The sequence below is a fragment of the Balaenoptera borealis genome, assembly GCF_965194805.1.
Source record: "Balaenoptera borealis genome assembly, chromosome: 15".
Taxonomy (NCBI): domain Eukaryota; kingdom Metazoa; phylum Chordata; class Mammalia; order Artiodactyla; family Balaenopteridae; genus Balaenoptera; species Balaenoptera borealis.
Window position 1 is genome coordinate 37,070,255 of NC_138871.1, and position 26,148 is coordinate 37,096,402.

Genomic DNA, 26,148 nt, shown 5'->3' on the forward strand with positions numbered 1-26,148 from the left:
AACAAAGAAGAAGAAAAAAATCAGCATTTTGCATTAATGTTCTATCAAACACTAAAAATAATGGGTAATAATCCAGGTTACTGGCATGAAAAAAGGCCCAAGCTTTTACAAATTTAAAAATAATACTTGATAAGCTCTTGAATAGTTATCAACCAAATAAAAGTCTCCCTTTACTATTGGGGAAAAAACCCCAAAGCTGCTAAGTCAGGAATCTTATAGTTAGAATCTATACATTTCTAAAACCAAGTTTTCAGGAGAATCCCCCTACCCTCATAAAATCAAGCATAAGCTAAATAAGCAATTTACAGATTTAGTTCTTAACAGTGCATGTAAAAGGCTTTAATCTAGCAGCTTGAAAAATGAAAATAAATTCATGGTCTAATTCAATACCATACACATTATACAGGCTTTCTAGTGTGCCCTTCTACAAAGGCTCCATGCATTTGGCAAACAATTACTAGTCTTAGCCAACTTTTCTAACGTGAGCTCTCCCTTAAGTCAGTGGTTCTCAAAGTGGTCCCCATCAGTAGCTTCTCTATCACCTGGGAACTTGTCAAATGTGCAAATTTTTGAGCCCTACCCCAGACCTACCGAATAAGAAACTATGGGGGTGGTGCTCAGCATTCTGTGTTTTAACAAGTCTTCCAAGCAATTCCAATGCACATTGAAGTCTCAGAGCCAGTGACTTAAATGACAATTTCAGGTACTATTCCTCCAGATGAGATCAAAAGATACTTAACATCACATGTGTGTAAAGCACCATGGGAAAAATTCAGGTATCATTAAAATTTGAAACCAGATATGAAAAAGAGTAAGTTTCTAAATATAAGGCATCACAAAGATGGAGGAGGAGATGATACATTCACTAAACCAACTTTGGTATTAAAAGCTTACAAAAATGGTAAAATTACATTACTAATAAAAGGTTGTAATTAAGATAGGAAAAAAAGCATAGACATTAGTCTCTAATTCCACACAAAACTTAAAGAATTGGCTAATGTGCTGACCCTAACACAGAGCATTAAGTAGGTTACTGTCGCCAACATGCTGAATGAAAAGTGCCCACAAATTAAATTTCCTACTTCCTATTCAGAATGTGACAATAACACCACCAACAATCTCTAGAATGCTACTCCCTGAGGAAAGAGATCCACATAACCAGAAAGTTAAAGAAACGTTCTGGATTACATTTACCTACAACATAAAAGAGAGTAGGGATGATCAAGGTGTTTTGAAAATACAAGATAACCATTCACAAAGGAGTAGAAACTGAGTTTTTAAAAAAAGGTCAAGCACAGAAGTTTTTGTGCAATTCCACAAAACAAAACAAAGCAAACATTTCAATTTAATAACAATAATTAGAGCTTATTCATGGAAAAGTTTGCAGATTAAAAAAAGGTCAAGTTCCACAGCAAATTCATTTTCACATGCACATAAAGGGTTTTTAAACTTAAACTCCATACCAAGGGTTCCTCAGTTATTTTTTTTCTCTATCTTAAACACAGTATTTTTTTCTTATTTTCAAGTTATTGGTGAAAGAATTTTAAAATATTTTTAGTTTGATAGGCCATTTTTATGCACCAATAACTCAAAGACACGCCAAAAACCACAAACAAGTCAAACTTTAAAATATGACTGAGTCTTGATAAGGTACAGAATGAAAATTCCTCAGTTTTCCTGGACTACCTGGCATATCTGAAAAAACAAAATTCAACACGTTTAAAACATTAATGGAAAAACTAAATACCAATTATGGGTCCTGACTCATTTTCATTTGTTATAATTTGATATTTCCAAGCTTTGATATACATCCATGGCTTCAATACTGCATTATTTAAAAAAAAATCACAAATGCATTAAAACAAGTGATAGCTAAGGCTTCAGATACTTCAGCTTCTTCTTTTTAAAAGCAAATTAAAAGAGAGAGACTTCCAAAGGTGCATTTTACAAAAAGTTATGAGCACTAATATTACTAAGATAAAAAATAATCTTCAATCTAAAACAAAAGTGTCTATAATTAATAGAATACAGAAAAATATCCTCAGATCAAGACTTGAAGGGATTTATGAGATCGAAAAAGGATACTGTATTTATTCTCTTAATGGCCCCACAGTAAATGCCCCTTAAAATACACTTTCCATGTCGTGCTATGTAAGATGATTTTACAGAATAAATGCAGCAATGATAAACACATGCAAAGACATCTTTGTACTTACCAATCCTGCTGCATACATGGGCACTATAACAGGTTGCTTCTTATTGCCCGTGAAGAGCTATATACGTACGTTAGAGAGAAAGAACATATATTTAGAGAATGATCTGTCACAGAATGAAAGTTTCCAAAATATGCTTGTAATGGTTTATTACATACATCATGAATGATAAATTGAAGAAATTGTTAAATTGCCCTTATGGGGTTATATTTTTGATCTCCTAGCCCAATTCCTTCATTTTATAGTTAAGGAAAAACACTAAAACAACTTTTCCTAAAAATAAGAAATATTGCAGAAAAATCTAGATAGATTTATGTTGGCATATTCAAAAATACATGAACATGTTAAACCAACTAATATTTATTTTTCTGAGGAACTAGTTTCAACAGAAGTGTGACAGAATTTAAAAACATTCATAGGTTGATTAAAGGATTTTCCAAGGTACTAATAAACTCACAATGTTTCGGGTGTCTATTCCCAAGGAGCACAAGAGCTTCTTGTTGCTATGGGAGCCGCCCCACTGATATCTCAAGCCATGTGCATCATGGATGTCCTGTAGCTCAGCCCACACATCCAGCAGTTCCCTGCAAAGGTCACGATGAAGCCACCAACAATGGGTTACTCAATAGCTTTCACCATGAATTCTACTTTTAATGTGACTGTGAAATATACATTTCAATTAATCTTGTGTCTAACATGAGTATATAACTACTATCTGAATGAAATCAACAGCCAACACTTAGTCATTAGAAAAGTAACTAAGTTAAACTCATTTGAAACAATCAAGCAAAAATTGGGCTGGTATGTTATTCTTTTTAAATTGTAAGGCAAAAATATTTAAAAGGAGGAAAGATACCACCCAGCATCCCACCATCTTTCTGGAGCTATTTAATATGTTTTCTCCTTGAGTCTTGACCCACAAATACACAACTGCAATTACAGCATATTTAAAATTCTGTATTCTCTTTTCAGATTTTAAGCATTTCCTTATGTACATATGTATCTTTTTCAGTGGTTGTGTAATGTTCTATTAGACAGATGCATCATCATTTATTTAGCCACAATCCTACAGTTTTAATTAAGTTGTTCTTATTGTTTGGCTCCTATTGCTAGTAGTGCAAGAATATCTTCCTGTATTTTATGGTGTGTGTTATTGCAGAATTGTGTTATTTCCTTAGAATGAATCTCTTGGGTCTAAGAGTATGAACTATCTGCACAGCTAGCATATTTTTAAAAAATATCTACAGTTTAAAGATGGCAAAACATCAACCTTTTTGTCCCCTTCTGTTCTCAGAAATCACCCCAAAAGTCAAGAAGCAAAAATAATATTCATCTTCAATGAAATTAAGAAATACTGCCTCCAGAGGTGGGGAGTAATGAAATGTAACAGAAGTACCCAGGAATAAGAATAACTTTGAAATTAAAATTAGCAAGTCAATCTAGACCCTCTAACATCTAATAATTAATAGGAGTTCCAGAAAGAAAACAGAGGCAATGGAGGGAAGGTAATTGTCATTATAAGAGAATTGCTCAATACTGAAGAACAGAAGCTTCCAGATTGAAAGGTTCCTACCTAGTACTCAGTCCAATGAATGAAAAAAGATTCATATCGAGATACTTCATTGTGAAATTTCAGAACACCAGCAACAAAAGACCCTAAATTATAAATTTGATGTAGGGGTAGAATAAAGTAAAATTTTACCTCCTGTGTACCTTTTTCTCTCAGGAGGCTATTAGAGGATGTGCTCCACCAAAATGGGATTTAAGTGAAGGCAAGTCCCAAGACAACATGTGTTTAGGGGGCCTAGACTGATCCATTCCAGATTGGAAGGAACTGGAAGATGGAGGACTCCAGGTAAAAAATGGAATGGTCAGCTTGATAGGTTTTATCACAAGTAAAATTATATTAACAGGCTGTTGGAGGGTAGGGAAAGACTCAGTAAATGAAAAAGAGAGGCAATTATTAAATCCAGGAAAAAGGTATACTATAAAGAAAATAGTGGCTTAGCTGTGAACACTATATATATGATGATAATAATGAAAATACCAAATAACAATTTAACCAAAAACTATGATGTAAGTATACTGGGAAGATGAAGAGAAGAGAATAGCAGATGTAAGATCTAAATTTTCATCTATCATACTAGGAAATCAAAAAATAATATATAAAATTGATTAGAATATCGATTTAGAATTTTTTTTTAAAAAGCTCAAAAATGGACAAGTAGAGAGTCTTTTAAATCATATCTTTTGGCACAATATAATTTTTTAAATTTAAACACAGTAATGTTTTAGAACCTTAATGGTTTAAGATAACCTTAGATAACCTTATAAATTAGAACAGTTGAAACTAACAAATATACATGCTATCTGGAAAGTGTCTACTACTTACCCACTTTCAGCTAAGGCCTCTCTTCTTTTTATTGGCAAGGTGCTTGTTTCCAGCAAGTGCTTCAGGGAAGTAACTTCTTCTTCAGTATCAGGGACAAATATGGAAGGAAAACATGCTTCGAAAATTCGCTCCAGGCGGTTTAGTAAAGCTGTCTGCATCAAAACACCCCCCAAAAGTTTATTTTCATTTTTGTAATTTTAATAATGTCATAGCTTTATCATTAATACACACCCACCCACCCATACACCAAGATCCTGTCCGCTACTAGGGGGTGGGGGAACTACCAGTCAGATACAGGAAACACTAAGTGAAAGAAGCATAACTACTCATAGAACAGCTTTAAATAATTGTGTAAGGACAAATAAATGTCGTTACACACCAAGCATCATGCCTGGCACTTTACAAACATTATCTTACTTAATCTATTACAAAATTCTACAAAGAAGAAATTACTACCCCATTGTACAGTGAGAAAGCAATCTCAAAGTTTGAATAATCTGCAAGCAAAAACAAAACCAAAAAAACCAGACAGTATTCATAATCTTTCCATAACACTGGGGTGTTTCTTACTACCACTCACATACTCTATAGAACAATAAGATTGGTGCTTGCAAAAAGTATTATCCTATTATAGTTGGACAGAACCTGGATATGAACACGTGAATTCTGAAAACCTTATTTACAATTTTTAAAAAATTTTACTGAAGTATAGTTGACTTACAATGTTTTGTTAATTTCTTCTGTACAGCAAAGTGACTCAGTTATACATACATATATATTCCTTTTCATATTCTTTTCCATTATGGTTTGTCACAGAATATTGAATATAGTTCCCTGTGATATACAGAATGACCTTGTTGTGAAAACCTTTAAAAATATCTGCTAATAGAAGAAACCAAAGTAGGAAAGAATGTCTCAATTTTTACTAAGAAATTCAATGGCTCATTTATCATTTTGATGATCTGTGCTATCTTTTAGAAATTCCATTTCTCTACTCTTCTATGGTGTGCATATTTGTATTTCTGAATAGTACACTACCTTTCCTCCAAGCAAAGCCTGCATATTCCCTAGAGTATTTTCTCTGAGAACACTGGCATTTTTGGAGTATTTTTATTAATTAAAACTTGTTGGATTTAGATTAACTTAGATTTTGGGGGTACCAGTAGGTTTAGTCTACATGAGTAACCTACAATAACATTTATTCCCACTTTCCTAACTTTATTTCAGATACATGTAAAATATTTTCAACTCAGCTCACCTTACTACTTAAACATCAACTAGGAATACAAACTTTTAAGTCAAAACTTGTTGGAAGATTAAGTGTACTACTGAAATGACATCCTGTGTACAAGAAAATGCCACATCATGGTGGTACTTCCTGCCAAGTAACAAAACAAGTTAATGCTTGATTTCTGTTGTTTAGTATAGTCAGCAAACAGGAAAATTAAAAACAAAAGGAAAAATTTTCACATACATATTTTCCAAAACAAAATCTCTTTTGGAAGCAGTATCAGAGCAAAAAACTTAACGCTGCATAATTGGTCTCAGGGTACTCTTCTGCTATCTCTACAAAAGTTTAACACCTTCATTATATTCATGTATGTGATATGGGAAAAGGTTCTCAGTATCAATTATGAAACCTACAGTAAAGAGTAGACTCAAGATCCCAAGGCTTGTGAAACTTGAGTGCATCAAGGGGACCCATACTTAACTCACTTCAACAGAGGGAATGGACAGACATTACTTTTAAAGGGATCAGATAACCGTCTAATTGGAAACATAATAAGCATTGGCTCCTCTTGGGCAAGGAGGGTAAGCAAAAACTCACATATGACCAACTTTTATTTCTCTGTAAATTAAAACAGAATCTTTCTTGTATCCTCTTTGTTATCCTTTTAATGGGATAGAAAAAACATTTATCTAAGGATGAAAGAAAGGACCTCAAAACATATTCAATGATTTGGATCAATCATTACACATAACTACCAGGTCTTAGGTATACCAGTGAGCAAATTCTCAAATTAGTGGAATGTACTTGAGGAAACAGAACATTATTTTAACCCAATCACGTTTAAACTTTGTTTTAAACGTCTTCCCAACCTTTTCTCATAAAGAATAAAATTACATGGAAATTTTAAAAGAAAGTTCCATATGTCTTTAGGATTAGATATTAGACTCAATTGCTTCAAATCTTTTGTTGAATGAGGTAGAGCAGGAGTTGGCAGATTTTTCTCTATAGGGCTAGATGGTGAATATTTTTCGTGTTGCAGGCCATCCATAAACAAGTAAATGTGGGTGTGTTCCGATGAAACTTGATTTACTAAAACAGGCGGCAGGACAGATTTGTCTGCTAAGCCATAGTTTGCCGACCCTGGAGGTAGAGCCATAAATAAATTTTTTAAATAAAGATTCAAACAACCAGAATCCACTAACTGACCAGCACCACTCACCACAAGGAGGAACTCCTCAACAATTCAACAAGAAAGCAGCTAATAGAATTAACAAAGATTTTGATTAAAATTAAATTTCCTAACATTTTACTTTTTAAAGTATATTAATTTCCAACTATCTATAAGACCAGTTTGAGGCTAAAAGGGCTACTATCTTGTTCATGGTAATAAATAATGCCAAATTTCATTTACTACTAGTTAATTCCAGTAAGTAAATAGCTGATGTAATTATAACACTTCAATAGAGGACTGTGGACCCAAGGGGCTGAGACTCAGTTTCAGGATTTATAAACTGGAGCTCTCAGGGCCTACCTTACAAGGTGAATAATAAATTAGAGGAGTAAATGCTTGACACCCAGTGTGTGCTCAAGAAGTGGTAGCTTTTATCACTACTCTTGTTATTATATAGATGATACATACAGACACAGTGGCCTGCCAAGGAATAAATGTCAAAACCAGGTTCAACTCTCACTAAGGCTATTTCTCCACCACTATTTAGCATTCTAAATCATTATGAAAATACCTGTCTCAATTTATATCAATTTCTACCATATTATATCAAGAAATTAAATAATCCCAATATTTTGCATCCTCCCCAAGATCCTCCTATCAAGTTGGGAAAAAGGTACCTAATTAAAAAATATCTGTTGTTAAGAGCTGCTTATATAATGAGAACCTGTTACTGCTACTCCTTGGGGATTTTAAATTTTGAAAATTTGTGAACATTTTGGTTGATTGTTGGCATTTGTAACTTAAATCTTGATCACATTCTGAAAATCAAAGAGTGTAAACCACACATGAGATGTGTTAAGATGCTTTACTTCCCAAGAAGCACAATAAAGTTCAAAGATATGATGGAACATAGCCCAAGTAACATGGTAAGTAGAAGAGGTATAAGAATACGACTAACATTAACACTCAGAAGAAGAGAAACTAACTTACCACAAGAATAGTTTCTCTTATGACCAAGCAGATAAATTTCTTTCAAAAAAACAGATTTCCCAAAACACTGTAATCAGACACTCAATTTTTAAAAACTCATAAAATTTGAGCATGAGATAAAAGGTAAAGGTTGGGACTTCCCTGGTAGCGCAGTGGTTAAGAATCCGCCTGCCAACGCAGGAGACACAAGTTCAATCCCTGGTCCGGGAAGATCCCACATGCCACAAAGCAACTAAGCCCGTGCGCCACAACTACTGAGCCTGTGCTCTAGAGCCTGGGAGCCACAACTACTGAGCTGGCGCGCCACAACTACTGAAGCCTGTGCGCCCTAGAGCCTGCGTGCTGCAACTACTGAAGCCCACGTGCCTAGAGCCTGTGCTCTGCAACGAGAAGCCACCACAATGAGAAGCCCACGCTCACCGCAACTAGAGAAAGCCCGCGTGCAGCAACGAAGACCCAATGCAGCCAAAAAAAAAGGTAAAGGTTGATCCTGGTAAAGGTTTTGGGTTTTTTTGTTTCTTAAAGATTATTAAATAATTTTAATTGTTTTAAAATATATTCAATTTTTTCCTCAACATTGTCAGCCAAGGTAGTTTAACACATGCAACAGCCTTAAAGTCAGTAAAGTGAAATATTATTTAAACTTCGATTTATTCTACTGTGCATAAGCAAATTATTCATCTAACACTACTATTCATAGTTTCCAACAAAGCAAATAGTAAATTTTTACTAAAGAGCCAGTGCTGCACTCTAAATTAATGTGAGGGTAACAAAATAAGTACACACCCACTTAGCATATTAAATATTTAGCTGAGGTTACAACAGTAACTAAATAGCAAACTAAATAAGTTAATATTCACTCCAGTTACTTGAATTTCAAATGCCTTCAACTTCAAAGTCAAAGAGGAAAAAGAGTCATCAGTTCTCCCTTGAATTTGGAATTAGGAAACTGGTGATTGAGCCATGTCTGTCAATTCAAACACATATCAAATTCTAAACCCGCAAACAGCAGCACATCTGGCCATTAAACATTTTAAGAACAGGGGGCTCTGATAAATGCAGGGTTGAAAGGCAAATGCTTTTCTAGACAGGTACCAGACTCCCTTTTTATTTTCTCTATCGTTTCCAGCACTCGGAAGCCAAAGGAGAAGGTCTGCTACTTGCAGACAAGCACACTTGTGCTCAGAAGAGTTCCTACCTGTCAAAACTATTCTGAGAAGGGAAACTAGCCAGAAGCAGCACTTTTGCTCTCAAACTAGTTTGACAGGTGAGTATATAGCTGAACTAGGGGTACTCCCACACAAATTCTCATTTATCTCCCTATTACTTTTTGCTATTCACCAAAAAATCCAGTTGGCAACACTATTTGTTGCACCTTTGAAGATCATTTTCTAAGAAGTGCATTTCTGAGATTATTCAGTAACAGCTAACATTTATTGAGCACAAGTTATGTGCAAGACACTGCGCTAAGCACCTTTAATATGCACAATTTCATTTTACCTTCATAATGAGAGTTTTGAAGTAAGTACTATTATTATTCTCTAAATCTCAGGTTCAGAGAAGTGGCTAATGCAAGTCAGTGCTGAAAGCTGGATCTGAATCTAGCAGCGTGACTCCAGAGCCTTGATTTTTAGGTACTATACTATAACCAGGGCCAACTTATGCAGTAGGCACAGGGCCTAGGGTCCACAATAATTTTAGGGGTTCATGAAAACGTTTTAATAGTTAATATTAACATACTCAACCTTATATCAAGTCATAAAATAGAATTTTAAATATCTTTTATGGGGAAGGGGCTCACAAAAGTCATATGTGGTCTTAGCTATACTACTCTCCAAAGGTACACTGGCTTTTATAGGATTTCTCTCTTTCCCAATTTTCTCATTTCTCGTATATTTGTTTTCCTATCAGGGTTCTTTATTACCTTGAATCCCTCTATATTTTATTTTTTTCAACCCATACAGTGTTTCTGGAAAAGCAAAAACGATTACCCAATGTTTTAATTCATCAATGAGGGCAAAGCACTATGCATGAATTCACTTATACTCATTCCCAGTTCTGTCCTGTCTCCATGTCTGGGTTTGGAGGAAGAAAACCCTTTCATTTTATACACTGGTGTAAATAAGTCATATTATCTAATGCAGAGCTTCTCAACTGACGTGGCTCAGTTACAAACAGGTTACAGGTCTTCCAAAAATCCTGAAAGCTATATATGGATATTTGGTGTTCCCTCTTGTGACAGTTAATTTTATGCATCAACTTGACAGGGCCAAGGGGTGCCCAGACATTTGGTCAAACATTATTTTAGATATGTCTGTGAGGTTGTTGCTGGATGAGATTAATATTTGAATTAGTAGACTAAGTAAAGCAGATTGTCTTCCTTAGTATGAATGGGCCTCATTCAATCAACTGAAGACAGTTTGCGGACTACAGATCTTAGGACTTCGTGATCATCTCCATAACTGCACGAGCCAATTCCTTATAATACATCAGTCTGTCTGTCTGTCTCTCCATGCATGCATGCATGCATGGTTCTACTTCTCTGGAGAACCATGATTAATACAACTCTATTTTGTAAATGACTACAGTGGAGTATAAAAAGATTGTGTATTGAAATTCTCATTCAGTTTTCCAAAGGAGTGTATAAGACAGCACCGAGGATCCTAGACTATGGTTCTGAGGCCACTCAAAGGCATATCCCCTTTAAAGTATCTTGATTTTAAGGTAATTTCTAAAATTCCTTCAACATATTTCTAGTTAGTTTTCCTTTCTTCCTTACAAACAGTAGTTGATTAATGTCAATAGTTTTAATATTGATAGCATTAGGTCTTGTTCTTAAGTGGAAGTTTAGAAGAAACATAAAATCCACTGGGCAATTTAATCTTCCATTTAAGAGGATACCTTATGCCTTACCAACATTAAATATTAAGTAAGATATCAAGTACAATCTACAACTGTATACTTATCAATCCCCAGTTTCAAGCTACGTAAGAAGAGTAACCAATTGTAGTACTCACTATGCTCTAAAAAGATGGTTTGCCCCTTCTGCACAGTTTCTGGATAAATCGAATAAAGTATTTCTATCTATTTTGGAATTAAAGACAGAATTTCAAATTTTCTGAGGGAAAAATAACAAAAGGAATTGCTGTCCAAATACTTCAAGCAAGCAAAGAGCTATACGGCCAAAATCTCAATTTCTTTCTTTCTTTTTTTTTTAAAATTGAGATATAATTGACATACTATATTAGTTTCATACGTACAACATAAGGGTTCAATATATGTATATATTGCAAAATGGTCACCATAGTTACAAATTTTTCTTTTCTCGTATGAGAACTTTTAACAACTACTCTCTTAGCAACTTTCAAATATACAATGCAGTATTATTAACAATAGTCACCATGCTGTACATTGTACCTCCAGGACTTATTTATTTTATGACTGGAAGGCTGTACCTTTTGACCACTTAATTTCTTTATTTTGTTGCTTACTTATGTTTTCAGTCATAAGTTCAAGTGTTCACCCACATTAAGGAAAACCTGCACAAATCTTAGGCAGGTGATTAAATAAATGACGGTGAAAAATGTAGTTACACTCAGTTTGAGAATGCTGACTTTCTGGTGAGCAAACCAATAACTTAATCTCAAAATAACATAAGCCAAAGTATTAGTGATTCTCTTCTTTTTCCTTTTTGTGATACTCAATTTTTAAAGCTCTCAAGATAAATCTTCTAATAACATTTTCCCAGTAGCATTATCAATTAGATGGCTAATAAAAGAAAATGACTCATAGCTTCCTTTTCTATAGCCAGTTAGTATAAAGAGATTACTTACCAATTACCTAAATTCTCAAATAACACCCAGAGCAGTATTTTGAAAATTTTACAAAAGCTCAGAGTTTAATGCAGTGCTCATGACATTATCTCCTTTACCTTATACCTAAGAAAAGGCATCTTGGCTATTTCAATCAAGGTTCCTTTCTGGAACATTAACAGGTTAAAAAACCCCAAAAAACAAAAAACTGTTAAAACGATACATATAATGGTCTTTTGGAAAAAGAACTGCTTTCAAAGTAAGGAGATTTTTGTTTTTTGTTACTGTCATTTTATTTTGTTTTAAATCTTAGCCCCAAAAGTGAAGAATAATTTTGACCTTTTTCCAATTTCTACAATAGAGATACCACTAACTTGCTTTTCTCTACAATTTATAAGAATGTTAACAGGAGAATGAAATAAACTGAACTCTGCGTTCTCAGAAAAAAGTATTCACTGAAGGGGAAGAATATTTCTCAATAAATGGTCATTATGGCTTTTACATCAAGGCCTGAACCCTCTGAGGCTTGCTCGACTCACCATCTGAGAACTGGCTTGACTAAAAACATTTTATAAGTTTCAAAGATTTCTACTTGGTTGACTTTTCCCTAAGTAACAAATTATTGCAATAAAGTTGCAATAATTGATTGTCTCTTGACCCACGGAAGATATATTTTATTAAAATGTTAAGATATCCTTTTGGTAGGCTGAAAAAAGGAAAGTACTAAAAAAACAGGGACCTGGACAATGTCACATACATAGCAAAAAAGTCAAAGAAATTTGAAATGACAACTATACCATTTGTCTGACTTCACAAAGAACTGTTCCCAATGTTTGCTTAATTGAATTAACTGAGCTCTGAATTCTAAAAGACTCTCACAACATTCTGTCAAAACACAATTTGAGGGCACTCTGTTCAAGACAGAATTGTTGTATCCAGGTAAGATTCAATAGGGATAAATCATTTTATGATTAAAAAATCTAACTTTTAGTGTCATTAATATGTGAGGATTTCTGTGCTGTCCCCAAAATGGTGGCAACTAGGAGAAACATTTTAAGAAAAATATTAATAAATCTAATCCTCTCCTAGAGAACTAGATTAATGTGCATTTCCAGCAGATTCTGGAAAAGGAAGAAACTACAGGTCACAACCCTCCTTTACAACAGAAGGATAAGAATGGAAGTCACTTTCCAACTCAGTCACTTTCCATTTCCCCACCTCAATTTCCTTCCAAACTTCTCTTCTAGCCCCCTTCCAGCAGTTTCTCCTTTCCAACATGCATCTCCAAGTTCTGCTCATTTTGCATAGCCATTCAGCGAAAAGAAAAGCCTGAGGACTGAACCAGACAAATCTCAGGAAGTCAATGCATCTTGACACATCCATATAGTTTTTGTTTTATTTTTACAAAACAGAATCATACTACAAGATTCTTATTTTTCAATAGATTTTTTTCACTCGTTTTAACGTTTACTGTTATTTTATCTTTACAAAAGTCCTTTGCAACAGATATTACCTCCTTTTTTACAGACAACTGAGTTCAGAAGTAACTTGTCCAAAATCATAACACTTATATGACTCTGAGTCAAGATTCAAACTCAGATCCGTAAGATTCCATAAAGCCCTTGTACTTTATTTCCTCCTATATCCAGTTATCAGATTATACATAAATAAGTTCAATCAACTTATATGATGCAAAAAATTCCTTTTTGAAGTGGTCATACTTTAAAAAATACATTATATGATGATGTTAAAAGTTCTAAGGCTATAAATTAAAGATTATCCAATACTAGTGTCACCCTATACTCTAATAAGATGAAACTAAACAGGGAAAGGATTAGGTCAAAAACCAAGAGTCTTCACTTTGCATTATATAATTAATTCATTCCTTATTTAAAATTGTAAGCTTCTGCCTCAATAATGAATTACTCAACAGGAATAATACACATTAGCCAAACCATGTAATAACTGAATTAGCAAATTAAGCTATTCAGACACTCAATGTCAAATGAAAAGTGATTAGCTGTGCACTCCAACTGGTGGTACCACAATTTCTACAATATCTTAATGTATCAGCGATATCAAAGCAATGATGTATAACCATTTTAATTAACAGACTCTGGAAATATTTCCAATTGAAAATGGTTTGCTTAGCAAAAGATAATTGGAGAAGCAAAGTTTATAGATTCTGATTTTATTCTCAGTATTTTTAAAATAGGCCTGTGGACCAAGTGTTACATATATCAATAAAAAGCAGTGATATTCAAGGGAGTGCTCTCTTCCATACCCCTGGTTAAATTTAGCACAGGGTACAACTCAGGACTGGGGAACAATCTAGATATCACACTGCACCTCCAGGGGCTACTTTAGGTCAAAATAAATCTTAATGAATCTTCTCTGAAAGAATCTGGACCAGAAAAGGATAAAGTACAGGGGCTAAGGGGTAAAAATATTCCTGACAATCCTACTTCCTAAGAGTAAACATAAATATACATTTGCAAGAAATTATAAGCAAATAAATAGTCACAGTACGGCTAAGTCGGCTACAGCTGTTGCATGTTCTAGCTCTAACCCTTAATCCATCTGACATCCTCACCTCAGGCCTTTTATTAGCTGTTAAATTATGAGGCCCATATCTGTTTTTTTCAAATTCTTTTTCTATCCTTCAAGTCCCTATAGCCTTCAGCACAGATTGAGGTTTCAAACTCTGCTTGCTCTTTTTTGTAATCAAAACTAGGTCTTTGATAGACAAAATTAAGAGACATTACTTTCTGAAGCTTAAAAAATCTTCTAAATCTCAGTTTAACCTTCTTTTAAAATCACTATAAAGGTAAAAACTGAAGGATTTGCTGGAATAGTTCACTAACTAATGAATTTTTACATAAGTGGTATTTATATTTATCAAAAAACCAAGTTGATGATTATGATTATTTAATATTTCTGTAAATATTAAAGAAACCCACTGAGATAAAGAAAAATCTTACCAAGCATTATTATAAGAATGTCTCTTTAACATTAACCAAATGATTGTGAAACATGTAACTAATCTACAAATCTGGCAAGCATTGTGTATCATAAAGAGATGCCTTTAACAGGTACCCAATTAAAAAATACTTTTTGAAAAGCTGAATTAGAAACCTACACAGCAATTAATGTCATACAAAATAGAGAAAATGAGTAAATACCTGAGCTGAAGTGGCTGTTTCCTGTAAATGACCACCAGCAATTGCTCCTTTGGAAGCTGCTAAAGGGACACTGTGCGTTTTGGGGGTTCCTGGAGTATCAATCTTCTCATCTGTCCTATGTGACTGCCAGGCTTCCTTTCGATGATGAGATTCAGTAGCTTGCTGGTCTCCAAAAGCAGCCCAAGAGCAGCTATCTTTCTGTTCATCCTCAAAAGCATTCCAGTCTACAACCTGGCTAGGACCAGCTGAACTGAAGTCCGCAAAATCATCAGAGTCCTGAAAATCACTGCAGTCATCTTGAATGTTTGGCACAGAATCAAAATCTCCAAACTCACCTTCTTGCCCAATTTTCAGTTCTGAAACAGGTTCAGTGCCTGTCCCAGTAGATTTTCTTGCCAAATTGCATCCCTCTGATAAACTATCAGAAGTCTGTTTTAGAACTGACTCAGTAAATATAATTTCCTCTGGGCAAGAGAGAGCATTTGATTCCCCAAATTCTCCAAAGTCATCACCTGGTTCACTAAAATGTGGAAAGTGCTCTGAAGACTCTTCAAAAGTGACATCACTCATTGAATCTTGTGTACCAGTAACAAAAGGTGGAGTCGTGCCACTGGCTGTGCCAAAGTCACCAAAATCATCCTCATTGGTATCGTTGCAAGTCACAAAGTCATTACTACTATCACCATTTTTTACACTTATAGAATCATCCAAAACATTTTCTTCTGTACGATCAATGCTGAGGCTTCGGGAATCAGTAAACTTTCTACTTTCTTCTTTGGAAGAACCAACTTCATCATCAGCATCATAAGTTTTAGTAGAATCCATGCATAGGTCAGCACATTTAGAAGTAAATAAATCAAGTTTTTCCTCAGTTTTACATTGTTCTCTCCTACTGGCTTCTGAATTTTCAGCTGAGTCTACCAAACTCCAAGCCTTTGATTGAACACTTGAATTTAAAAATTCATCCTGTTGCAATGTTGGAAGGCTTTGTTTTTCACTGGTGAAAGCTCCATTACTCACCATGCTTATTTCTGAAACACAAACCTGATCCTCTCCAGCAGTGTCTCCTTTATCGTCAATGCTTCTATCCAAGGACACTTCTTTTACAGAATTCAGTTCATTGACTCTATTAATTTTATTGTTTTCCTGAATGGTAAGTGCTTCCCTATCATTTAAAACTGCACATCCTATTTCTTCTAGTTGTATCCTTTCTTTTTTGGAAAATGTGGCAAAATCTGCAAATTCCTCTGCAGGACTAGGTGCAGAGTCTAAATTATACTCAGTACTGTGAGTGCTAAGAGGCTTTCGTCCTTTTGAATCAGCTACAGTGTCCAGATCATCTGTTCCCTGAGGATTTACAGTTTCCAATACTGCAAACCCATTTGTTAGAATCTCCAGACAAGGAGGCTTTTCACCATTGCAGCTCTCTAACTGCTTGTTTTGATGAACAACATTCATATCAGTTCTAAAATCTCCTGGAGAGAAACTTTCAGGTGTTCCAACATTCTGTCTCTGTTCCACTATTTCATTCAAATCTCTTGGACTTTCTATGCCATCAATGGAAGTATCTAAAGTTTTAGATGAAATTATTTCTTTGCTGGTGGTAGAAAGTAAAATATCAGACTGTCCTTTCACAGAAGAAGAAAGTTCAGCAGTGATGTCCTTATCATTATTACCATTTTTAATGGACTTCAAGCTTGTAAGGCTATCTACATTTTCTGAGAAATCATGAATTGGCATAAAATGGTTTGAAGGTACAAACTCTTCCTTGGGATGAGTATAATCTGGTGTATCAAAATCAACAAACCCTACACCAGAAGGGCTAACTTCGGAAAACCCACCAAATTCCCCAAATTCATCATCATCATCATCCTCAGCTCCATTGTCTAGTGGTGGTGGGGATGAAGAGTACATTCGAATGATGTCTGGCTCCATTGTTCAATTGCTTTCAAATAATTAATTTACACCTGAAAAAAAAAAGATTTTTTTTAGGGAACTGATTACATAGAACAAAATCTTTAAAAATTCTCTCAAAGAAACTTCAAAACTATGCAAATTTACAGTGCTCTGTTTTTTATCTTTTAAACTATTTTTATCTTAGGTGAGATTACACAGCTATAATATAATGGCAAAAAAAAAAAAACAAAAAAGAAAAAAAACACTCTCTTCTAGTGTATGTTTCCACGGGCATTGGTAGTACATTACTGAATCTGGGGATTCCAGAAAATTTCAAATAAACACTTAAAAAAGTATATCTACAAAAGTCTCTCTTGGGGCACTTGCTTGTTCTCTTAAGCTCTCTTTCCAGTTCATTGGGGACTCAGGGCTTGCCTTATGGATTTGTATGAGTTCTTTATAAATAAAAGACATGAAAATTTTATCTCTAAAAATGGCTATGAATATTGATATTTTCCTCACTTTACTTTTCAATGTTTATTTCTGACCCAAGTTAATTTTTTTTTTGTTTTAATAGACTTTATTTTTTTAGATAAGTTTTAGGTTCACAGCAAAATTGAGCAGAAGGTACAGTGATTTCTCATATATCTCCTACCCCCATTCATGCATAGCCTCCTCTATTATGAACATCTTCCACCAGAGTGGTAAATTTGTTACAACTGATGAACCTACACTGACACATCACTATTACCCAAAGTCCATAGTTCATAATAGGGTTCATTGTTGGTGCTGTACATTCTATGAGTTTGGACAGATGCATAAAGACGTGTCCACCATTACATTATCACACAAAATAATTTTACTGCCCTAAAAATCCTGTGTTCCACCTATTCTATTCATCCCTCCCACTCCCCTGCCCTGGCAACCACTGGTCTTCTTACTGTCTCCATAGTTTTGCTTTTTCCAGAATGTCGTATAATTGGAATCACAGAGTATGTGGCCTGTATACACTGTATGATTGGCTTCTTTCACTGATTACTATGTATTTAAGGTTCTTCCTCCATGTCTCATGGCTCGATAGCTCTTTTTTCTTTTTTCTTTTTAGGTACTGAATAATGTTCCATTGTCTGGTTGTACCATAGTTTACTTAATTTTTTATAACTTTCAATTTTGAAATTGCTTAGGACTCACAAGAAGTTGAAAAAATAGTACAGAGAGTTCTCATGTATACTCCCACCCAGTTTCCCTCAATAAGAATATGGTAAACAACAATAGTACATGATCAAACCCTGAAACTGACATCAGTACAACCTATTAACTCAGCCACAGACCTTGTTTAGATTTCACTTTTTTTCTTTGTGTGTCTGTATAGCTTTATGAAATTGATCATATGTGCAGATTAGATTTCAGTAACTGTCACTATAATTGAGGATTAGAACTGTTGCAAAAATAGTTCAATAATACTCATCAATATAAAGAAAGTCCCTTGTGTTATCCCTTAACAGTCATGCCCTTCCCTAAACCCTAACTGCTGGCAACCACTGATCTATTCTCCATCATTATAATTATGCTATGTCAAGAGTGTTATCTGAATGGAATCATATAATATGTAACCCTTTGAAGTTGGCTTTTTCACTCAGCTTAATGCCCTCAAGATCCATCCATGTTGTTGCATGTGTCCACAGTTCATTCCTTTTTATTGCTAAGTACTGTTCCATTATATAGATGTTACCACAGTTTGTTTCTCCACTTACTCCATTCAAGTCATTTGGGTTATTTTCTGTATTTTACAATTACAAATAAAGCTGCTATGTACATTTGTGTACAGATTATCATGTGAACATGAGTTCCTATTTCTTTAAGATGAATACCCAGGAGTGCAAATGCTGGGTCGCATGGTAAGTGTGTGGTTAACTTTATAAGCCAAACCGTTTTCCCAAGTTAATTTTTAAGGGATCAAATTAATTAATTTTCCATTAGTAATTTTCTTCATTATTTTGCTATCATATAAGCTTACAATTGAATACATTTTTATTTTCTTCTACTTAGAGGTTTTTTTTTTACATTTAATTTTTAATACATCTACAATTTATTTGGCATATGGTCTAAAGCAAGGGTCTAAGTGAATTTTTTTTCTGACTAGCAATTATCATAATCCCATTTATTGAATAATCCTTCCCATGCCCACCTGTTTATGATACCTTCTTTTTCTATACATTTAATTCTTAAATGAAATCTATGTCTGGGTTATTTTGGTCCTCTGTATTAAACAGTCAAAAGTGTCACAAGACAAACTTAACATTAAAAGCAAAGGGAAGATTAACATCAAAGTCCTAGAACAAAAACAGCCCATAGATAATGAATTGATACTGACTACAATTCACAGTTGTCCTTAGACACATAAGGAAAACGTTTACTACAAAATTCAACCAGTTTTGCAAGCTAACAACAACAACAAAAAAACTTTCTTCCGACTATCAGGATAAAATTTCATAAGATCTTCCAGTTTTACAGAGAAGGTACCTTAGAAACCACATAATTTAATTCAGAGATGAGGAAAATGAGGCCTACTGGTGAGCAACTTTACCAACAGTCATACAGCTGGTTAGCAGAGAATGGCTTCAGAATTTCGAAAAGATCTTTAGGTCAATGACTGGTCAGCTGCTGAGAGAAATAAGCAAGTCATGAGAAAAAAGATTCCATTGTAACATCTACTTTTAATTGTTCACCTATGAAATCAGCATTATAAAGAAGGAAATAACTGCTTTAGTGCTAAGATACCTTCTTTTCTGCTGATTTAAAGAGAAAAAAAAAAAACAGTAAAAGATACACATAAACCCTATTTTCTTCCCTTGTCTAACATCCCCAATACCCCTTCTAATGCTGGGTGTACAGGGTCATTTGACCTCTGACAGTTTCCCTTTAATGATGAAGTTCCTAGTATTTAAAAATACTCTCCAATTGTTAATGAAGGTGTGGAGAAAGGGACACTTGTACACACATACTACTGGTGGGTGCATACATTGTTACAAGGCTTCCAGAAGGCAATCTGGCTATACTAAAAAAAAAAAAAAAAGTTTTTAAAGTAAAACAAAATGCTCCAAAGGGATTACTTAAGCAAATTATGCTACATAGGATACTATGTACTCATTAATATCATAATTCCTTTTTTTTTTTTAAATTTAAAAGCATTCATAATGATGGGAACATGTCAAAAGGACACAAAAACCAGCTTGAAGGGGTTACTGCTGTTAAAATCAGGGACAAATTGAGCATCAAAATAAAGATGATGATGGATTATAATTCACTGAATAAAATAATAAACTATCAGTCCTCATGGATATAAACATATAAGTGAATAAACTGAAAGTTAGATGAGGAACAAGGTACTGCGTAGTTTCAAAATATCACTACAACATACTTAATTACAAAGGGAACAAGTGTAACTTTACCGTGGTGAAGCCTGACACTTAAGTGATCAAAGTGAACATCACTAGTAATGGGAATATCGAAATCATGCATCACCTGACAGGATGCAATGAGGACACAGACTCACTTCTGGAATATTCCTGCCAAAAATACATAGCCTGAATAAATTCATGAGGAAACTTCAGACAAATTCAAATTGAGAGTCTACAAAACAACTGGCCTAAAATCTTCAAAAGTATTGATCAATGTCATGAAAGTTATGAAGAAACTGGAAAACTGTTCCAGACTGAAGATGACTAAAGAGAAGTGACAAGTAAATATAACACTTGTTTCTCAACTGGCTCCCCTTTTTATAAAGGTCATTATTGGGATGACCGTGAAACTTGAAGAGCCCAAGAATTAGACAGCAGCAATACACTGATGCTAATTTCTTGATTTTGATGGTAGTATTGTGGCTATATAAGAGAATGTCCTTGGTATACACTCTAAAATATTTGAAAGAGATGGGGCATCAGGTTGGCAACAGTCTCAAATTGTTCTGGAAAAAAATCTTATTTGTACTGAACCTGCAACTTATTTATAAGTTTGTGATCACTGCAAAATGAAAAAGATTAAAAGCATTCCAGGAGATTTATGTTTGCATTTAAAATATGCCTATTTTATAAAAAAACGTGTTACTTATACAATAATAATGCTTTATTAAAAATTGTCGCAAGATAAGCATAACATAAAATTTACCATTTTAACCATTTTTAAGTGTACAGTTCAGTGGCATTAAGTACATTAACACTGTTGTGCAACCATCACCACCATCAATCTCTAGAACTTTTTTCATCCTCCAAAACAACAAAGTATCTCTGTACTCACTACACAATAACTCCCCATTCCCCCTCCCCCAGCTCCTGCAACCACCCTTCTACTTTCTGTCTCTATGAATTTGACTACTCTAGGTGCCTCATATAAGTGGAATCATACAGTATTTGTCCTTTTGTGACTGGCTTATTTCACTTAGCATAATGTCCTTAAGGTTCATACACGTTGTAGCATGAGTCAGAATTTCATCCTTTTTAAGGCTGAATATTATTCCATGGTATGTATATACTAACATCTGTCGACAGATGGATAGGTTGCTTCCACCTTTTGGCTATTGTGAATAATGCTGCCATGAACGTGAGTGTACAGCATACCTTATTTTAAAAACTTTTTAGTTTGAAATAATAATAGATGAACAGAGTTGCAAAAATAGTAAAGTCTGTACACCCTTCACCCAGTTCCTCCTAATGGTGACATCTCAAATAGCTCTAGTACAATAGCAAAACTGGAAATGTTGGTATTACTATTAAGTAGACTACAGACCTTATTCAGTTTTCACCATTAAAAAAAACCCAAAACACTTGCATTCATCTGTGTTTGTATATAGTTCAATTTTATCCCACATACAGATCTATGAAACTACCACTATCAAGATACAGAACTGCCCCCACTCCCCTACCTCATTCCTGTCCCTGGGCAACCACTAATCTGTTCTCCATATCCATAGTTTTATCATTTCAAGAATGTTATGTAAATAGAATCATACAGCATGTAACCTTTTGAGGTTGACTTTTTTCACTCACTACAATGCCCTTAAGGTCCAATGTATGGTTATTACGTGCATCGGTAGGCCAATTATTTTTATTGTTGAGTAGTACTCCACTGTACAGATATACCAGTTTGTTCAACCACTGACCAACGGAAGGACATACGGGTTATTTCCTATATGTTACTATTATAAATAGTATATATACTACATTAATAATACATACACTAATAGTATATTTAAATAGTATTTATAATAAAGATGCTAAAGCATTTACATACAGGTTTTTGTGGGAACATAAGTTCTTATTTCTCTGGGATAAATGCCCAAGACTATAATCACTGGGTCCTAAGTTAGTGCATGTTTAGTTTTGTAAAAACTGCCAAACTATTTTCTAGAGTGCTGTATCATTTTATATTCTCATAATACTATATTTTTAAAGAACCATCTGTGATGTTTAAGTAGAATCTGTTCATGGTTAATCTATTGCTTTTTCTAAAACTTTTCATTGTTTGAAAAATATTTTATTATTTCAAGGCTTATTTAAAACTCAGATGCTAAGGCAAATACAAAGACCTGAAATCAGGAACTTTGTAACCAATCCAACAACACAAAGTAGTTTTTCTTCCTGTCACACCTTGGCAAGGTACTCTCTTTCTCCTTCTAGGTGCAACAGGCTCTATCAGCCCCCCAGACTATGAACATTTCCACATTCCTCAAACCTGTGTCACCTATTGATGGGAAGAACGTGGGCTGCACATTCCCCTTCAGCAGGTCTTGGCTCTGGCCCAACTCACCCTTCAGAAACCTAAGAGAGTGCCACTGCTCACGAGTTTCAGCCAAGAATGCCAACCAGCCAGTGTGGAGGAGGCCTGAAATTTTTCAGAAAATTCTTCTGTGCCCAGGGCAATTCAGTAAAATTTGTTAACTGAAGTATATTTGTTCGTTAACTGAAGTATTATTTGTATAATGAATTTACATATTAAGTCTGACTTAGACAAATCTAACTTTTTTTTTTTAACCACAGGAAAATATGGATTTTAAAGTAGCTATTTCTACTTAACAGAAAAAAGAAAAAAAGATAGATGAGCTACTTTAATACAGTGTCTGGCACACGACAACCTCAATAAATGTTTCTTCATCCTTAATGAACTACTTACTCCACGCACAAGGAGTCCTAATCAATCATCCAATTTCTTTACAACCTGAACAAGCACTTGTGTGTGTGTGTGTGTGTGTGTGTGTGTGTGTGTGTGTATGTCTGCAGGGAAGGGGGTGTGCTCAACTTGCCATTGTTTTGTCTGCTTATTCCAAGACCTGGTAGAGGAGAGTAAACAAGTAATGGGGATATTCAGGAAAGATTCAAGTCATAGTATACACAAGGCTCTCATGACTGAGTAGTAACGGTAGTCCTAAAGGTAGTCAGAGCAGGCCTGTGCCAGAGTAGCAGCCAAGGTGACAGGGGATATAATGAGTGAAGGAGATTCAGTATTAATCTCTCACAAGAAGAGGCGCCACATTTGCTTACGGAGTTCTAGCCTCAAGTCTGAAATAGTCTTAGAAAAAAAAGATGGTGAGTCTCTAGGCTGAAAGCTCTGGGGCTAAGTGGCAAGATGGGCTTGGCAAGGCAGAGGAATGAAGAAGGATTGGTCTATCATCTAAGACTATCTAGCCATTTCAAAATAGTTTCTCAAGAAAGACAAAATTGGAGGATTTAACCTACCAGATACCAAGCCTTGGTTTAAAGCTATATGGCCACATGATAACAAAGATGCCAATGCAGTGTGGGGGGGGGGGGGGGGGAAGAACAGCCTTTTCAACAAATGCTGCTAGATCAACTGGGGGAAAGGTCTTTGACTCTACCTAACATCTTACCCAAAAGCCAGCTCCATACAGATTGTAGGCCTCAATGTGAAAGGTAAAACAATCAACCTTCTAGGAGATAATTTAAGAGAATATTTTCATGACTTTAAGGAAGACAAGATGTTTTAAACAAGTAACAGAAAGCACTACTCATGTAAGAAAAAACTGATAAATTGGACTTAAGATTAAAAACTTCTGTCCATCAAAAGAACAACATTAAGAGAATGAAAAGGCAAGCCAATGCCTGGAAGAAGATATCTGCAATACATGTAATTGTCAAAGAACTCATATCCAGAATATGCAAAAAATTCCTACAAATCAATGTGAGACGACCTAAAAGAAAAATGGCCAAAATATTTAAACAAAAGAGTATTTCACAAAGGTGGATGTCCAAATGGCCAGTAAGCATTTGAAAAGTTGTCAGGGAAATGCACATTAAAACCACAACAAGAGGGACTTCCCTGGTGGCACAGTGGTTAAGAATCCACCTGCCAATGCAGGGGACATGGGTTTGAGCCCTGGTCCGGGAAGATCCCACATGCCACGGAGCAACTAAGCCCATGTGCCACAACTACTGAGCCTGCACACTAGAGCCCATGAGCTGCAACTACTGAGCCCGCATGCCACAACTACTGAAGCCCGCGCGCCCTAGAGCCCGCACGCTGCAACTACTGAGCCTACACACTGCAACTACGGAAGCCTGTGCACCCTAGGGGCCGTGTGTCACAACTACTGAGCCCGCACGCCTAGAGCCCATGCTCTGCAACGAGAGAAGCCACCACAATGAGAAGCCTGTGCACCGCAATGAAGAGTAACCCCCCGCTCACCACAACTAGAGAAAGCCTGCATGCAGCAATGAAGACCCAATGCAGCCAAAATAAAGAAACAAACAAAAAAAAACACCACAAAACACAACTACACACCCACCAGAATGGCTAAAATTAGAACAATTTAAACTATAGCCACTGATGGCAAAGATGTGGAGCAATTGGGATTCTCTTTGGAAGTATCTACTAAAACTATACCAGGTTTATACCCCTAATATATATATATGCACTAAAAGACATGCACAAGACTCTTCATGACAACTTTATTCTTAGCTGAAAATAACCCAAATGTCCATCAACAGGAGAATGGTTAAGATAAACCATGGTATAGACAAACACGGCAATGAAAAGAACTATTAGTATATGCAACAACATGGATGACTATCACGGACATAATGTATAAAAGAAACCAGATAAATACACACAAAATACACATTGTATAAGTCCATTTCTATGAACTTCAAAACAGGCAAAACTAATCTATGGTGGTAATTCAGAATAGTGGTTATTTATAGGGAGGGGGTAGAGCATTGACTGGAAGGGGGCATAAAAGAGCCTGTTGGATGCTAATAGAGATAATGTTATTATCTCTTGACCTGCGTAGTAGTTACACAGGCACATACTTTTGTAAAAATTCACCCCATTGTACAGTTAAGGTTTGTGTGCTTTGCTGTGTGTATGCTATACGTCAAAAAGTGTTTCTCAGAAAATCAACATACTTAGATTACCAGCAGCTATGTTATAAGTGAATGAATATGTGACCATAGTTTAAAATATACCATTCTATTAAAAAAAAGTTGTGCTTGTTTAACCTTGCCTTATTCTGGGATTTAAGGCTATATATGTATGCCTCAAGAGGTAGTATGGTATGGGGGAAAGATGTTGGATCTGGAGTTAGACAGATCCTAGGTTCAGATTCTGGTTTCCCCGTTTACTAACTATGTGAGTTTGCCCTCTCTGAGCTTCAGTTTCCTATCTATAAAAAGGGGCTAGCAGTCCCTACCTTTCAATGCTGTTATGAGTATTAAAGATAACAGACCTTAAGTACCTGGCACATTCTGTGCACTCAGTAAGTTATAAACTATCATCACATTTGAACTTGCACCAAGTCTGCGGCTCAAATCATAGTCTACCCTTAACAAAATCTAAGCCAACATTTGCTTAGTTGGCACAAACATTCACATGACTCTGCATATACTTTTATAAGTCACTGAAAGAATAAATCATTAAAGAAAACTATTACTAACCACATTAAAGATACATGAAGTTGACTTTACTTCTAATTTCTATAACCAATCCCTAGAAAATAGGAAACAATGCCCAAGGTTAAAGGACTAAGACCGTATCCTCTGAACCAACTCAAAGGACCAACAGTAGTCTGTTAAAAGATGGAGGTTTTGAAGTGGAACAGGCCAAGGCAACCCAGAAGTTCTCACCAGTAGTACCTTGAATTATACGGCTGTAGATATTTTCAAGTTAGAGGAAAGACCACAAGAAGAAAAGCTTCTAAGAACGTGCCTGGTTGGATTAGGATTCCACATACTCCTCTAAGAGAGAGTTAAT

At 35.2% G+C, this 26,148-nt stretch overlaps 1 protein-coding gene across 9 annotated transcripts in view; it reads right to left on the minus strand.

Moving 5' to 3' along the window:
* Positions 1 to 26,148, minus strand: part of AFTPH (aftiphilin) — a 68,291-nt gene that overhangs the window by 18,903 nt on the left and 23,240 nt on the right. For 8 of the 9 annotated variants that reach the window (XR_014235110.1, XR_014235111.1, XR_014235112.1 and 5 more), the window contains exons 2-5: positions 14,992 to 16,958; positions 4,606 to 4,757; positions 2,671 to 2,797; positions 2,217 to 2,273 (exon numbers count right to left, since the gene is read on the minus strand). Coding sequence is in view for 6 of the 9 variants with exons in the window: in XM_082358055.1 (XP_082214181.1) it covers positions 2,217 to 2,273; positions 2,671 to 2,797; positions 4,606 to 4,757; positions 14,992 to 16,926 (2,271 nt within the window). In the remaining 3 variants the exon portion in view is untranslated. Of the gene's footprint in view, positions 1 to 614; positions 1,696 to 2,216; positions 2,274 to 2,670; positions 2,798 to 4,605; positions 4,758 to 14,991; positions 16,959 to 26,148 lie in introns of those variants that run through there. The other variant, XM_082358056.1, reaches the window with a different exon arrangement.